Source organism: Larus michahellis, chromosome 1 (assembly GCF_964199755.1).
Source record: "Larus michahellis chromosome 1, bLarMic1.1, whole genome shotgun sequence".
NCBI classification, from domain to species: Eukaryota; Metazoa; Chordata; class Aves; order Charadriiformes; family Laridae; genus Larus; species Larus michahellis.
The window spans coordinates 98,103,363-98,118,769 of NC_133896.1; the positions used below are offsets into that span (position 1 = coordinate 98,103,363).

The following is a 15,407-nucleotide window of genomic DNA, read 5'->3' on the forward strand; positions in this document are numbered from 1 at the left end:
GTCTGTTTCTGCATGTAAAAACAATTTTCCAAGTGGAAATCTTTCAGTCTGCCTGCAGCTCTGCTTTGATTATGAACTTTGTACCCAGACTAGAGGAGAGCAATATTGCTTGCTTTCACCTGTCAATGCTCCTGAAGAGCTTGTCCCTCTCCACAAATTCCAGCTTCAGAAAGTGGTACACACTGGGATTTGGAGCAAGCCAAGACCAAGCCTGCACTTCTGAACTGCAATTTTGAAGCTGCAAAATAACAGGGCTAGACTTGCAAACCCCCACGGATTTTCCTAGCTGCTGCCATGCTAAAAAAGCAGTGCAGTAAGCAAGAGTGAAACATGAGAAGCAGCTGGAGAAAAAAGCATGGAAGAGAGTAGGTTGGCTAGCTGCGGGGGGTGGTGGGGTGAAAAACCACAGAATGGTATGTCCTCTGGTCGAGGGATGGGGGGTCTGCACCGTGCTCCCTGAAACTTGTGTAGTTGGGTAGCTGAGCCCCGTGCTGCTAGCAGCATGGCTGTGACAATGCAGAGCTTGGAGAGGGCCACCTCCCTGTCTGAAAAGTGTATCTTTTTGCTTCCAGTGCCTGAGTAAATGCCTAAAAAAAGTAACAGCTGTGGTATGGACATACTGTGTATGCCTGGTGGCCTTTATTTGCCTGGCAATCTAAGGAGCCCTTCTCATTATGGGAAGCCCATTGCTTTGAGAGAAAGCAGTGTGTAGTATCTGCTGTGTTCCTCGAGGGAAAGTGCAAGACCAAATTGGGTTTTCAAGTGGGAAAGTATGGGAGAAAGCAAGTTTTAATTTTGAGGGCATTTTGCTGCCTATGTGACTTGTAACGTGTGAGGATACTGAATAGAAACCAGGTTATGCAATATTGTGTTATGCACCAGTATAAACACTAGCCTTCATAAGGAAATAAGTTCTAGCGAAGCAGATAAATTGTTTATTTATGCTTTAAAACCAAACTTCATTAACCAACATACACACAAATGTGTGTATGAGATCTTTGAGATGAAAGATGAAAACAACATAACAGCAAGTGGCTTGGCAAGAAGGTGACTCTGCTGCATTTATTTCTTAGCCTGAGAATGTGGGGACCATCAGTGACCCTGAAAGTTCATGCTACGGGCTTCAGTTAATTACTTCCTTCCCAGAGGAGGAGCATAAGGAGGAGTCAGCTACAAGCGACACCTGTAGCCACACAAAATATTACAGAAAGTTAAACGTAGTTTCTGTCATTGGACATGAACACCTCACAAGCTGTCCAGCTTGGGAAGACATTACCTGTAGAAACATGTTGATGATTGGTAGTTTGTGGTTTTCAGGGGGGGTTATATATATGTGTGTGTGTATATATTTGTATCTGTACATCTATATCTATGTCTTTTTGCTCTTTCAGAAAAGAAGCAGCTGATTTCTACATAGACCATCAATCAAAACCTTTTTATAAGTAGGTATATCAATTTCAATGTGACATGTATTAAGCTTATTGAATGCACAATATTCATTTACCATATTTGGTACTGCAGGACCATGGGAAAATCAGAACTTGTCTTAGTTGAGTGGAGCTCTTTGCAAAGTATGCACCCTGTTCATCTTCCTCCAGGGACAGATCCTTATTTCAGCTCTCCAGGGTTTTAACTCACATTCTTTACAGCCTGATGATATCAGGGGACTGTGTTTGATGTCTCAGAAGTGAAAAAGCAAGGTGAAACTTCAAAGCCAAGGGAAGGAGCATCTTCAGGATCAGGGTGGAGCTTGCAGATAATGAGAGTTAGGGAGGAACACTTATCTGTGAGAGTTGATTTGGTAGCAAGCACCCCAAATCATACATAACTTAAAGGATAGTGCATGGGGCAGTTTTTTACTGTACCGCAACCCTTGGACAAAACATGAAACGGCCATGATGCTAGACTGCACCACCTAACATGAAAAACCTTAGACTTTCCATAACTGACCAGATTGATGCTTATGACCCAGAGATTGTGTCATGGCTACTTTGCCTATAAGTGCCAACAAACAAAGTTTCCTCCCTCTGGACTTGGTAGTGTGCCTCTTCTAGGAAGAGGCTGGAGCCATGTTGGAATGTGGGTTTGCACTGGCTTGGTCAAAAGATGTGATTTCAGTAATGTCATGAAGTGCTTGAGTATTAGGATCTGCCAGCTGCTCTCCTGCAACAGCAAATGATTTTTTGTGGGTCCAAACTCAAGCCTTTCACAGAGACGTGTCCCCAGGCTATGTCTGACCATGTTGGAGATCAGAGGAAGATTTAGAATTGCCTTTTCTTTGCTGAGTAAGCCTGCTTGAATATGTTGATAAATAAGCAAGACTTTTGCCTGTAGTGTTATTTCACAGATGTATATCTACACTAATAGTAATTATCTGAGGAACTGTAACCATTGTCCACTGTGATGTGCCTGTTTCCCATCTTGCAGTCCTGTTGGCTACATCTTCTGTATAGGATTTTTCTCTAAATTAGAAGCAATTAGTTATAAAGCATTACAAATCAAGTAGAACAAGGATCTTCAAGGCAGTGAAATGTAAAATCTCTGACTCATTTTTATCTAGCCTTGTATTACTTGTCTTTAAATTCAGATTTAGTTTGCAAGTTCACTAGTCAGTGTAAGTCTAGTGAATAGTAGGGAAAAATAGCAATTCTGCTTGTTTGGAAAAAGTGTTTTTCTTATTAAAGAATTTAGTTTTAAAAACTTATTTAATATTCAGGATTAGTCTTCACAGTAAGCAGTGTTGTAGAAATTGCTTTTTTCTTGGACGCATGTATGTGTAAGCCATGTAACTGTATCATAAAAAGCAGTTTCTCACCTACAGAACCTGAGTTCCAATAGCTTTTCCCTGTGTAGTTTCTTTATGTTTATGTAACCTTTCATGGTTTTAATATCGTTCCTTTAGCAAAGAACTAGCAGGATTTCTTTTCTCTTCTTGCCCACTTATCATTGCATAAATGATCATTAGGAAGAAGATGGTTGGAAAAGTACACACATCTGCAATTATAATTGTGTAAAGCTCTTTTCTTAAGTAGTACAAAAAGCATGGAGTCAACTTTCTTCTTTGTTAGTTCTGTCCAGACTACACAGGGAAAAGGGAGGCTTGTTTGTATGCATGTTTTTTAAAGATACGGAATTACAGTTGTGGTGTTTTGTTTAGTTTTTAAGAAGCATGTTTGGGTTTTCAGTTTTGGATGGTTGTCTTCCATGTAAGTGAGGTGGTTGGGTAAGAAGGCAGGCCTGACAATTTCTTCTTCTTTCTCAGATTCAGCCCATTAAAATCACTTCACTTCTGCTTCAGCCAGGATATGATAACTCACTTTGTGGTTAAGTCCCCTCTCCCCTGCAAAATTTCCAAATCTTTCTTCTCCCTTCTCTCACACTTTGCATTTTGGCTGGGCAAAATCTGTGAGAGAGATCCATGGGGCAGTGGAGCAATCCATCCTGACAGCAGTGCTGAAGTTGTGTCAGTGGGGAACAGACACAGGGCACGTGTGAGGATCCTGAAATCCTGCTGCGCAGAAGAGGCATGTTTAGGAATCGTTCCTGTCAGACAAATAGTTAGCAGGGTCTCTTTAACTGTTGCCATTACTGATCTTTTAAATTATTTTTTTTTTAAATCTAACATACTACACAGTAGGCTGAGCGAGTTTGTACCATCTGGTTCTTTTTCTACAACGATAATAAGAGGGGAGTATCTGCACATGACTTAGTCCAACCTCCTCCTCTAAGCAGAGCCAACTTCAAAGTTAGATCAGGTTGCTCAAGGCCTTGCCGAGATGAGTTCTGAGCATCTCCACTGGATCGTATGTTTTTGTTGGTTTTAGTTTGTAGCGTGGATTACCATGTGCTGTTTCCATTTTGCAGTGAGCTACTCCACTTTATAACGAGTGGTCCCATTCTTGCTATGGAAATCCTAGGAGATGATGCAGTTTGTAAATGGAAAACATTACTGGGGCCAGCAAGCTCTTCAGTGGCTCAGACTGATGCACTAGACAGCATTAGAGCAAACTTTGGACATGATGGCCTAAGGAACGCAGCTCATGGCCCAGATTCGGTTGCTTCAGCTGCTCAAGTAAGTTTTTGACTGTGTTTCTTGACTTGAGGTTTATTTTTACTTTATCTGGTAACAGGGGGTCAGGAATTCATTATTTTTTCCCCAATTGTGTTCATAAGTAGTTTAGATATTCTTATGGATCCTTTTTAGCATGGAAAAATAAACTGTGTGAAAAAAGAAATCTTGTTCATCTCTGTCAGAAAGGGGAACCTTGGGCACTTTGTTTGGGAGAGCATGCCTGGTCATTTTTAATGTCTTCTGTGCATCACAAACGTTGAGTTAATTGCATATAGTCTGTGTAATCTACCTATAGTCTACCAATGTTGGTCATAAAAAGAAAGAAATTAAACGATTAAATCCTTTTGTGCCCTCCTGTGTTTCGCTTATCTTGTTCTCCTCCATAGTCCTCACTAGTCCTCTGCCTGCAGCCTGCTTTCTTCTGCTGTCATTGTTCAGAATGAATAATTATGAAAACAGGCCACTTTGTATTGCTTTGTGTTTTAAGAGGTAATACAGTGGACCTGGCTTTGGGGAGTTTGCTTCCCTTTTGCTTTGTTTGCAGTGTGTCTTTCCTTAGTGTTAAGAAAAAGCCCTGGGACTGAGTGATAAATATGACCAGCATTTCTGCAGAATTGGGGTGACTGTTTGTGTGTGTTGTTGTGGGGTAGAAATGCTGATGTATGATGGCAAGAATAAAGTTTACTTCATGATTGATTGGTATTGTGCTGTGGTGTCTTAGCTCTAGACCAGTGGGGAAAAGATACCAGTTGTTGCTTCCTTGATCGTAGTCTTTTCTCTATTTCAATTGGAATAGCTGCAATAACACAACTGGAGAGACCTGCCCCAGGATACCTAATAAGCTGACGAGTACTGTATACTAGAAAATATACATAAAGATTATATCCTAGTGGTGAGGGCAGAGTTGGTCAGCCTCTTCTGGCTGGCTGTTAGGCTGTGTGGCATAGCAAACTAACTGCAAAGTGTGGGTGGTTTTCTGCTGGTCAAGGACTCATCTCACTCACACCTGCACAGTGCCTGGACTGCTGGATCTTCTCCATGTGGCTCTGGTTTTGACAAGAAATCATATGCTGGACCCGAAATACTTTTTCTGCTGGCAAACTTCATGAAGATGGTACATAGTCAGAAGGAGTTTGGATGAAACTGATTTTTTCTGATGAAGGAGAATTTTAGTCAGAAAGGTCTTTGTAGTTCTGGTTAAATAGCTAGATGTTTTCATATATAAGGGTGAAAGTTTCTCTTTGTTCCTGTGTAGTGCCATGACAACTGTGCCAGCTTTTGAACTGAGAGTGTAGGAAAGAGTATCTATTAGCATAAAATTTTGATTAGAAGCATAAGGATGTGCTTTGGTTTAAGTTTGTTGGTCTTTTTACATTTCATTGTTTTTGAAATGCTGTTTGAAGGCCCCATTCATTTGCAGTATTTTTATGACTGTGGGATTACTTTGATCAGCTTTTGCAGGTGTGTGTATCTTTTGTGCTGTTACTGATGCCAATCTTCAGTAAATCAAACAAAACCGTGAATTTAATATCCCTGTGCCTATTTTAATTTGGTAGGCTCAGTATTTTATGGCTGTATAGCAGTTGCCATGGAAATTAGTTGGCTGCACCTTGCAGAAGCTTTGCTGAAAAGAAAGACACGTAAGATAAAGGGACCTAAATGAACTCTTCTGAAGGAAAACCGAAGTCCCAACCGCATCTAATGAATGTATTGTAAACTGAACAGTTAGAGTGGAAGACTGAATTGTTCTTTTGGAGGCTAAATGACAAATGAAAGTATGCCTCTGGTATGCTCTAAGCTGGTGTCTCTCTGCAGGCCAAATTTCGGAATTTCTTTAGATCAGGAATAAAGGGAAAGGAAAAGAATTCTCTTTTTAAGGCTCCGCTTGATTTTACGTTGGCATTTCTTCATCCTAGTCCTTCAGCATTATTTAGTTATTTTCCTTTTATGACTTTGAATGGATAAAACAAAGTGTTAAATATTGTAAATATTTTGCTGCCTTTTTCTGGCTGCTTCTTTTAGAGTAAGCATGAGCTAACAGATTGGGACAAGGTCTTTGAAGCATGAAGCATTTTATCAGTAGAAGGATGTAGGAAACGAACCCTTTTGTCTCAGATATGTCCACTTAAAGTGTGGATCATTTGCTAGGAGAAAAACAAAAAATGTTTTCCCTTCTATTGAAAGATCCATTATTTTGAATTGTATAATTGTTCAAGTAAGGATCACAGGAATCATCAGAGTGCTAAGGGCTAAAGACTGGAAGATAGCTAAGTCTGTTCCATCTGAATTGAGCTAGTAAATTAAACGAGACAATTTCAGTAAATGGCACTGCTACTGTTACACAGGAAGAAATCAGATAGATGCAGTAGTAGTATCCTCAGGATATTATTTCCCTTAAATAGAAATTCATCAATCCCCTTACTGAATTTGACCAATAGGTCTAAAATGGAATCTGTGTTTCGAGCATTTGATTAATGTTTATTGTCAGATTGTTTAACATATGTGAACAAATGGTATGGAAAAAGTGTGAAGCTTGCAGTGAAGAGTGAAAAAATATCACTGAGGAAAGAAGCCTGGCTGTCAAGCTCACCCGTGTATGGTCTAAGACCCAAGCTGTGTGATACCTGAATAGTGATGGTGGGAAGGAAGGAAGTGATCAGAGGAAAAGAGGTTCTTTTGATTCATCCCAGAAATCAGAGCACTTGAGTTGATCAACTTCAATTCAGTAAGATTAAAAAAAAATTATAAAATAATAGGGTCAACAAGGCATGAGGAGTGAGCCAACAATTCTAGACAGAGTTTAGTTGTTTAAGACAAAAGGAAAAAAACTTGTAAAGAAATGGGATGGAGGTCAGTTTTGTATATGGAAAGAAAGCATACTGAGAAATGGCTGGTAGTTGCATTTTTGCTCATGTAGTGGAAAAGATGATGTGAAAAGGGGGAAGATAAAATACATGTATATGGGAGTGGATTTGGGAAAGCTACTGAGGAGAGAGAGGGAGGGAATTCAGAGAGCTGGGAACACCTCTACCAACTGATTGTGGCAGCAGCATTTTGAATGCTGTGAATGGGAATGGGTTGCATTGTGGAAGTGAAAGGGAAGACATTGCAAGAAATATTCAAATCACGTTTTTATGATTGTAGCAGTGGTGCTAGAGAGGGAAAGACATATCTGAGAGAATATTATAGGGAAAAAGTATTTGCAGCACAAAAATCTATATCTAAGGTTTATCTTCTGTGTCTGTGGATACTTTGGATGTTGTTACTTATGATAAAAGCTGATGTATGCAATTACAATTGTTTGTATTCAATTACAATTGTTTTCAGGAGCTGGAGTTGTTCTTCCCCTCCAGTGGAGGTCGCGGACCAGTCAACAGTGCAAAATTCACAAACTGTACTTGTTGCATTATTAAGCCTCATGCAGTTAATGAAGGTAAGCAATGCAGAGAGTGGAGAGGAAAGCAGTGTGTGCTTCATTGTATCCGTGATCATTCCTGTGCACTCTTTTGGGAGAAGGAGTCTGCAAAAGCATAGGGTATATTTCATAGTACACACAAAAGTATGCAAATACGTTGTCTTTCATACATCTTTAGTATTTCTGTGGTTCAGTTCCATGAAGAGTGGGTCGTGTGCTTTCCATGTGGATACTTGTTAATTTCAGAATAAGAAGTGAGAGGTGAAAAAAAGAAGAATGATAAAAATATCCGTGAGATTTGTTGAATTTGATTCATCAGCTGTGACAGCTTACCATGTCCTTGCTCCTGTCTTCCCACCACCTCATCTGCTGGAGGCTGGCATCCTCACAGCAGGGTGAAAGCAGGACACCTGGCCATATTGCAGGGCCTTCCACTCACACACATTATTTAAAACTACTCACAAAGGGAGATATGTGCTGATAGGAATCTTGTTCTGCTGAATGCAGTGGGGACGGAAAGTAGGAAAGGCTTATTTGCTTTATGAAAGTGAGCCGAAGACCTAAAGCATTTGTTGGACTCCGTGATGCTTTCTGTGCTGGAGAATGCCCTGTGAGCTCACCATATGAGTGTTGCAAACGTTTAATGCAAAAATAATCTCACTTTTGTGTCCTGTACTTAGGTACAGGGCCATGTGTAGGAGAGTGAGTGCAGCAAAATATTTCAGCTCTGGCACTGCAACAGTATTTTTGAGTACAGAATAAATATTGTCATACCGAGAGCATTAGGATTTTTCTTAGTAAGATGCAGAGCACACTGCAACATTTTAATCGCTTTGCCCTGGATAGCTGAAATGGAAACGGAAGAAGTGGCTGTAGCCGTTTCCAGGCCTTTCACACCTCAAGTGGGATGTCTGGAGAGCTTTCTGAAAAAAAAAATGGCTTTCACAAGAAAGGGTCTCGCACTCGCTGCTGATAATACGCCTGTTATCTCTTTGAGGCCTTGCATGGTATCTGCTACTGATAAGTCTGCCATGTAACAAAGACAGTGATGTTCCTTTTACAGAAATATGGGCAGCAGCTGGGACTATGATCTTACCTAGCTAAACATTTGCAGAGGACAAATTTTTCCATGGCAGGATTGTTAGGGTCCTTAATTTGATTGTGAAAATAGCGAAGTGGATAGCTTGAGCTATGCTTTCTTATACTTAAGATATAATTTTTATTACATATGGGGGCTCAGACTCTCTCTTAGTGAGCTCAGGTTGTCCCTTCCTACCTTTAATTTTCTTCATTTCTGTGGATTTCATAGTGCCCTGTCTGTTACTTTCTTCCTTTTTCTTGAACTTCTCAGAATTTTTCTAAATCACCAAAGGACCTGGCCCTGTTTGCACTCCCCTCTGAGAGTAAGTGTCTGGGGGAGGTGGGGGTGGTGAGAGACAGGTACAGCTAAACAGAAAATGTAAGTGCACACCCAATGTGAGCACTAGAAAAACAGGACTGAAGTTGAGCTTAATATCCACTATATAATCCTTTTTCTCACACCACAGAAGGCTAGAAAGGCAGACCACAGCTGACAAACAGCAACTAAACTTTGAAAGACGAAGTGTACCTTGTGTGAGCATTCTCTGTCCATACAGCTTTCATTACTACCCTCAACAGAATGAAGAAATCAAAACTGAATTTTCTCTTTGAAGTCAGCAAAGCATTTTATCAATTTTAAATTAATATCAAGAATGATGGAATGGCTATGCTTTTACGTTACTAAGCTCTGTTGTTCCTACCTGTTCTCTCCAATGTTATTTTGAATGTTTCAAAAGCCACAAATGCTGCATCTCTAAAAGAGATTATGAGACTGAGGCAGTCTTGTAAAACTTTCCAGAAGTCTGTCTTCTGACGGGGAGTTGGGCTTAGGGAAGGGAAGAGTCAGTGTAGCTGGGCGGTGGCCTCCCTCTTTAGCTGAGAGCACCGGTGTGGCTTCGTATTGTAACTGGGCTGGTTCCAGTCTGCAGTGTGAGGCAAGGTGAATCCTTCTTCATAAGGGCTGCAGGAACTCTCCATCAACCCAATGGGCCAAGAGTGTTGCAGGGGAGAGGATTGGGCTTTCTTAGCCTGACCTCTTCTGTCTTCCTTAGTCTTTCTCGTATTTTTCTTCAGCCTATTTTTGTGAGTAACAACAAAAATATCACTGAGTGGCATCTCTTTTGGTATGCTTGGTCTTCTTATAAAGCACTTTGTGTCATCATACTTGAAAGAACCATGCACAACTGAACAAAGAGTAGCTTTGCATCAGTTTTTTGATGTCTTAATTCTGAAATTATTATCTTACAATCAAACTGCCTGTTTTAAAGTTTCAGGAATATAGCCTTTGCCTCCTATAGATTTTAAAGTTTTTCAAGTTCTGAGCATGCTGTGTATCCAGTGGCAGGCCATCTCTACAGAAGTGACACCATTCCTCCTTTCCCCTGCTGAGTGTTTTGGACTTATGGAACAGCACACTGAAAGGGTTTGGGGGGACCAAACAATCTGCTCAGGAGAATTCCCAGCTGCTGGCCTGAAATAGGCAGACAAGAAGGGATAAGCTTGGCTTTAGGGTTTAGAGAGCAGAGAGATGGCAGCGGAGCAGGCTGGCCCCATGGGATTGCACATCTGTAGGCAGAAAGTTTGAGAAAGGAAGGGATATGACCTATTTGGGCTCAGCGATATGCAACAGAGCGGGGAGGCCCTCCTCATCTCATCTCATCTCCTTTTTAATGGCTGATAGGAACTGCGTTCAGTGGTACCTGAGACATTCTGGTTATGCCAGCACCATCTCCTGTATCTCGGTTGAACAAGGTGCTGTAGCAACTAGTGAGCTGCCCTTTTGGCAGAATTGCATGTAGGAGACTGCGTGGTCTTAAAAATAAGCAACTTGCTTACCTGCAGCAACAGTGTTTCTGGCTGTGGCTGGCTACCTGCTGTTTCTCGGGGGGGAGAATGTGAGTGGAAACTTGGCAGCTGGAGAGAAAAGGAAATCCTGCGTGGCCATCACAGTGAGGAGGTGGTTTGGTGGAGGCATGGAGAGGAATTTTTGTGGGTCAAAGCAGCAGAGCCTCTTATGCATTGCAGATTTGATGTGTGCTCCACAAATTTTCAGTGTTGTATATCTAAAAATAAACCTTTTTGCAATTTCCTATGCACTGCTGAGGCTTTGAACTTGATTATCTAATTACCATGAATATAATCTGCTCATTACACATGTATAATTATGTGAAGTTTCACTTAGATGCTTGAGCTTACATGGAGCTTTAGTCTTTATTTCTGCAGAAACATTTGACTCAATTTGTGATTTGAATTTTGCTTTCCAGTCCTTTTCCCAGTGTTTATTTTTCCTTCAGAGTCCATTGCATAACTGATTCTTAGAAGGAAAAAATCTTTGATTTTTCCATCCTGGAAGATGGTTTGCTTTAACCACAGCTGTAAGCTAGGAAGCTTTTCAGCAAGTTTACCTGTCTGTCAAAAGGCTGGATCTGATCTCTAGTTTCTGCTAGTTAATTCTCGGACAGAGTCCTTTCTTAGAAACTGGCTTTGATTACCGTAGAGGGGTTTTATAGGGTTCCTATCCAGTGGCAAAGCAGTGGAAAATCACTGTTGGTTTTATCTCTGGCCTTGCTGACCCTCTCCTGACGGTTGTGCAGAAACATGTGTTGCTAGGCAGCCCCAGCAGCGCAGCTCCCACCACCTGCAGCAGGACCTGGCGCAGTGTTCACCCACCTGATAAGTCCTGTAAGGGAGAGTACTGAAAGCGTCTGCCAGGCTGCAGAGGAACCCTGGGGCCTGATAAAGGGTGTCGGGGGAGTTACGCGAAGTTTAACTTCAGCTGTCAAGGGTGCTGGTAATGCTGGAAGGGGTGGTATCACTGGCCCTCTAGGAATGTTTATCATACACGCCTCTTAAAGAAGTAAGGCAATAGCTATTTTGTCAGTCTGGTGTCAGCGTAATGTGTTCTGTGGAGGATCAGAGATGGGAAAACAGCTGGAAAGGCCACTGAAGCCAGTGTAGCCCAGCGCTCTGAACTAGACAGCCTTAGCTTATTCTCTAGCAGCTTCTCCCAGTGCAGATGAAGCACTTCCGTGGCTGGCTGGAAAGTTGGCAGTGGCGAGGTTGTTGTATTTTAACTCTGAAGAGGGTTTGCAAGAGCAGTCCAGTTCCTCTTTATTGGGAACTGAAAGAATGCGAAAGCAACCTGATGCTACTCCATGCAGACTTGTTCTGACCAGGGGTGTGTCGGGGAGACACAATGTGGTTTCACCCCTCTAGAATTTGCCGTGCTTTTCAGTGTCTTTTAGCTTCCTTCTTCTCTTCTCCTGAGATCGGTTTTCAGTTGAGCAGGGTAGTAACTAGTAAGCACAGCTCCTCAGTGTGTTGATTAGGATTGTAGGGCTTAGTTGTTTAATAATTGGAGAGTTTTAGTGTGGATCTGCATTCTGTAACTCACTTGCTTCTTGTTCTTGGAGCTTCTGATAATTCAGATGCAAGGTCACAGTTGCAATCATTTAGACATCCTCTTTTTGTAATTCCCCCCATGTTATTAGATCTGGGGGTATTAGCAGTAGTGCTCAGAAGCCAAAATTGTAAATGCACCAAAATGGATGAACTTCAGTTTCATGCCTTGAGGACAGTTATGACTCGACTGTTTTGTTGGCAGAAATAGCATTTTATAGATCACTGGGTGGGATTAACTTTAATGTATTTATGTGTAACAGTGTAGTCATGTTTGTTGTAGGAATTAGAATTTGGTATTTCATGACTGATTTAAAGTTTCTTTGGTGTGGCTTTTACTTCATTCCTTTGAAAAACGAGCAGGGGAAAAAATGATGAAAAAAGTGATGATCGGGCTACAAAGGCTGAGGTCAGAAGTGTGTTGTGTTTCACATTTTGTACTTAGGTTACAGCACAGAGCTTGAGAGATGAAATCCTGCCCTCCTTTTCTGTGTTCTGAAGCTGAGACATGGGTTCTCCTAACCTCAGAGTTTTGCCAAAACCAAATATGCGGCTAGAACTGTGCCAGAAACTTGAAAAGCAAAACTGCTAGTCAGGAAACTGAAAGGCCTGCCCCGACATAAGGAAGCCTCTATGGTCTTGAGGGCTCCTACATGAGAGACTGGCTACCCAGACAGGTTTGTTCTCCTGATAGGTGTTAAGCTTGAGGTTTTGTTCTAACATTGCTGGTAAGTTAAATCTTTGTCCTTCTTTTTCAAAAAAAAAAAAAAAAAAAAAAAAAAAGTGACGAGTGCTGTCTTCCACATTATTCTTCCAACTAACAGGAACAGGAGTGGATTCTTTGCAAATGGAAAAGATGTTCTGTGGAAATGTGGTTTTAGACATGTTCTGAGTGGATGATAAATCTTAGAGAGTGCTCCTATCTTAATACCAACTGGACTGCTTTAGAAATTCATTGACCTTTATATTGATTAACAAAATGCTGCATGACAGGTAACCACAAGAATCATATTTCCTTATTTATGCGAAGACTTAAAAAAATTTTACTTGAGAGCGTAGTTCCTTGCTGCAGAGACAAACCTAACTTGGACAAAAAGAATACCAAGGACAGTAGTTCAGTCTCAAGCAGGTATAGAAACAGGATAGCATGTGGGATCCAAATGAAGTGAAGAGAGTGGGGAGAGGAGGACTAAAATACAGCATTTTAGTATTATATGTCTGTCTGCAAACAACTGAAAAGCTGTTCCTGACACGACCTGTTACTCTTTGAAAGAGAGAAGGCATCACTGTGAAAATGTCCAATTGACCTCTGTAGCATGCTAAATATAGTTACATGTATGTAGTTAGGAAAGGAAATAAGCTGGAAAATAAAAAGAGGGTGGGATAGAAGAGGTGCAAGTTTGTCATCTTTCTCAGGACTAGATATCTGTATCATTGTTTTTTATCAAGATGATTTGTATTCATTAGATAAGATTTTTTTAAAATTGTAAAAAAAATCTGGACTCTTTTTTTCACCCTGGGGTTTTAGACCTAAGTTTAATTAACTCATTATTTTTATTTTCAGGAAACTTAGAAGTAGAACAAGTTTTTCAGAATGGTGTTTTCTCATACTTGAGAAAAAATGAGGAAAGCGATTTTCTCATAAGTAATCTGAAAGTATATTTTCTGTCTGTGATAAGTATGCATAATAGAAAGTTGAAGTGCAGAGGCTGTGGACTTCAACTTATCATAGGCAGAACTTTTCTTTGTATCTTGTCTACAAGGTTGAGCAGAAAAGGACATCAGTGATAGTCTTGATACACTTAATTAGAATCATAGAATCATAGAATCATTTAGGTTGGAAAAGACCCTTGGGATCATCGAGTCCAACCATCAACTCCACTCTACGAAGTTCTCCCTTACACCATATCCCTTAACACCACATCTAAACGAGTCTTAAATACATCCAGGGATGGTGACTCCACCACCTCCCTGGGCAGCCTATTCCAGTGTCTGACCACTCTTTCTGTGAAGAATTTTTTCCTAATGTCCAGCCTAAGCCTACCGGGCTGCAGCTTTAACCTATTCCCTCTTGTTCCATCACTAATTACCTGTGAGAAGAGACCAGCACCAACCTCTCTACAATGTCCTTTCAAGTAGTTGTAGAGAGTGATGAGGTCTCCCCTCAGCTTCCTCTTCCTCAAACTAAACAGTCCCAGCTCCTTCAATCGCTCCTCGTAAGATTTATTCTCCAGGCCTTTCACCAGCTTTGTTGCCCTCCTCTGCACTCGCTCCAGCACCTCGATATCTCTCTCATATTGAGGTGCCCAAAACTGGACACAATACTCAAGGTGTGGCCTCACCAGTGCTGAGTACAGGGGGACAATCACCTCCCTCCTTCTGCTGGTCACACTATTTCTAATACAAGCCAGGATGCCATTGGCCCTCTTGGCCACCTGGGCACACTGCTGGCAGTGTCCAGAAGTCTGGAAGGAACTATTTGAAGATAGAATCTGTGAAAAAAACAGTGCGATGAACACAAATCTTTGCAGATGCTTCAAAGAAGTAGAGTGGATTGTTTGAGATGTGACCATGTGACCTCTGGATATTCCCACATGCAATATGGCAATCTTAGTGCTGCAATTATGTGAAAACTACCTAGTAAAGCACTATCCTTTCACATGCAGGAGCTTTTTTGCAGACAGATTTGTCCAGGCAGAAGACATATTTATGCAAAATTGAATATGCTTTGTTTCTTATGTTTTGCTTGAATATATTATAGATAGGTTGTTGAAATGTTTGGTGGTGTCTGGTGGTGCAGGGTTGGTTGTTTTTTTTTGTTTATTTGTTTGCTTTTTTCTCTTTAGATAAGCTAGGAAAAATGATTAAAATAAAAGCAACCTACATTACCACTTTATCACCAGTTTTTAGAAAAAAATTTAGCTTTCATGAGTAGACCATCCACTTCCATCTGTGTTTTAAATTCTTTGCTGTAGTGTAATGATGAATATTCCTTGCTTGGGATGTTTGTTTTTGAAACCAAGCCTATGTTGTTTCTTGATTATTTCCTGCATGAAGTTTTAGCAGCTTGGCATTGGGTTCACAACTTAGACTGACTTTGGATTTCAGTGGCTAGTGGGGAAATGACATTTATTTTTTCGAAGTATGAAAAATATATTTTACATTTGAATTGATTAAGGTAGAGGGGGAGGTGAACTGAATCTGGAAATCCTTTCTGACAATTTGAGACTGAAAGGAAGAGGCGGCGGTATACTTCAGAGAAAAAAAGCAGATCAAATGGCACAACCAATCTTTGCTGAAGGTTATAAGTATCCTCAGACTTCTGGAAAGAGAGTGTTTCCCAATAGTGTTCAGTAGACTTACATTAGTGGTGCTCTTGCTGCTGAAAATCATCTCTGTGCAGGAACGATGGTGTTAACATTAAAAAAAACAAAACCAAAA

General features: G+C 40.8%; 1 protein-coding gene across 2 annotated transcripts in view; it reads left to right on the top strand.

Annotated features, from left to right (window-relative positions):
- Positions 1–15,407, top strand: part of NME7 (NME/NM23 family member 7) — a 93,260-nt gene that overhangs the window by 30,454 nt on the left and 47,399 nt on the right. For both annotated transcript variants that reach the window (XM_074595089.1, XM_074595100.1), the window contains exons 5-7: positions 1,392–1,442; positions 3,865–4,072; positions 7,400–7,505. In XM_074595089.1, coding sequence (XP_074451190.1) covers positions 1,392–1,442; positions 3,865–4,072; positions 7,400–7,505 — 365 coding nt within the window. The remainder of the gene's footprint in view (positions 1–1,391; positions 1,443–3,864; positions 4,073–7,399; positions 7,506–15,407) is intronic.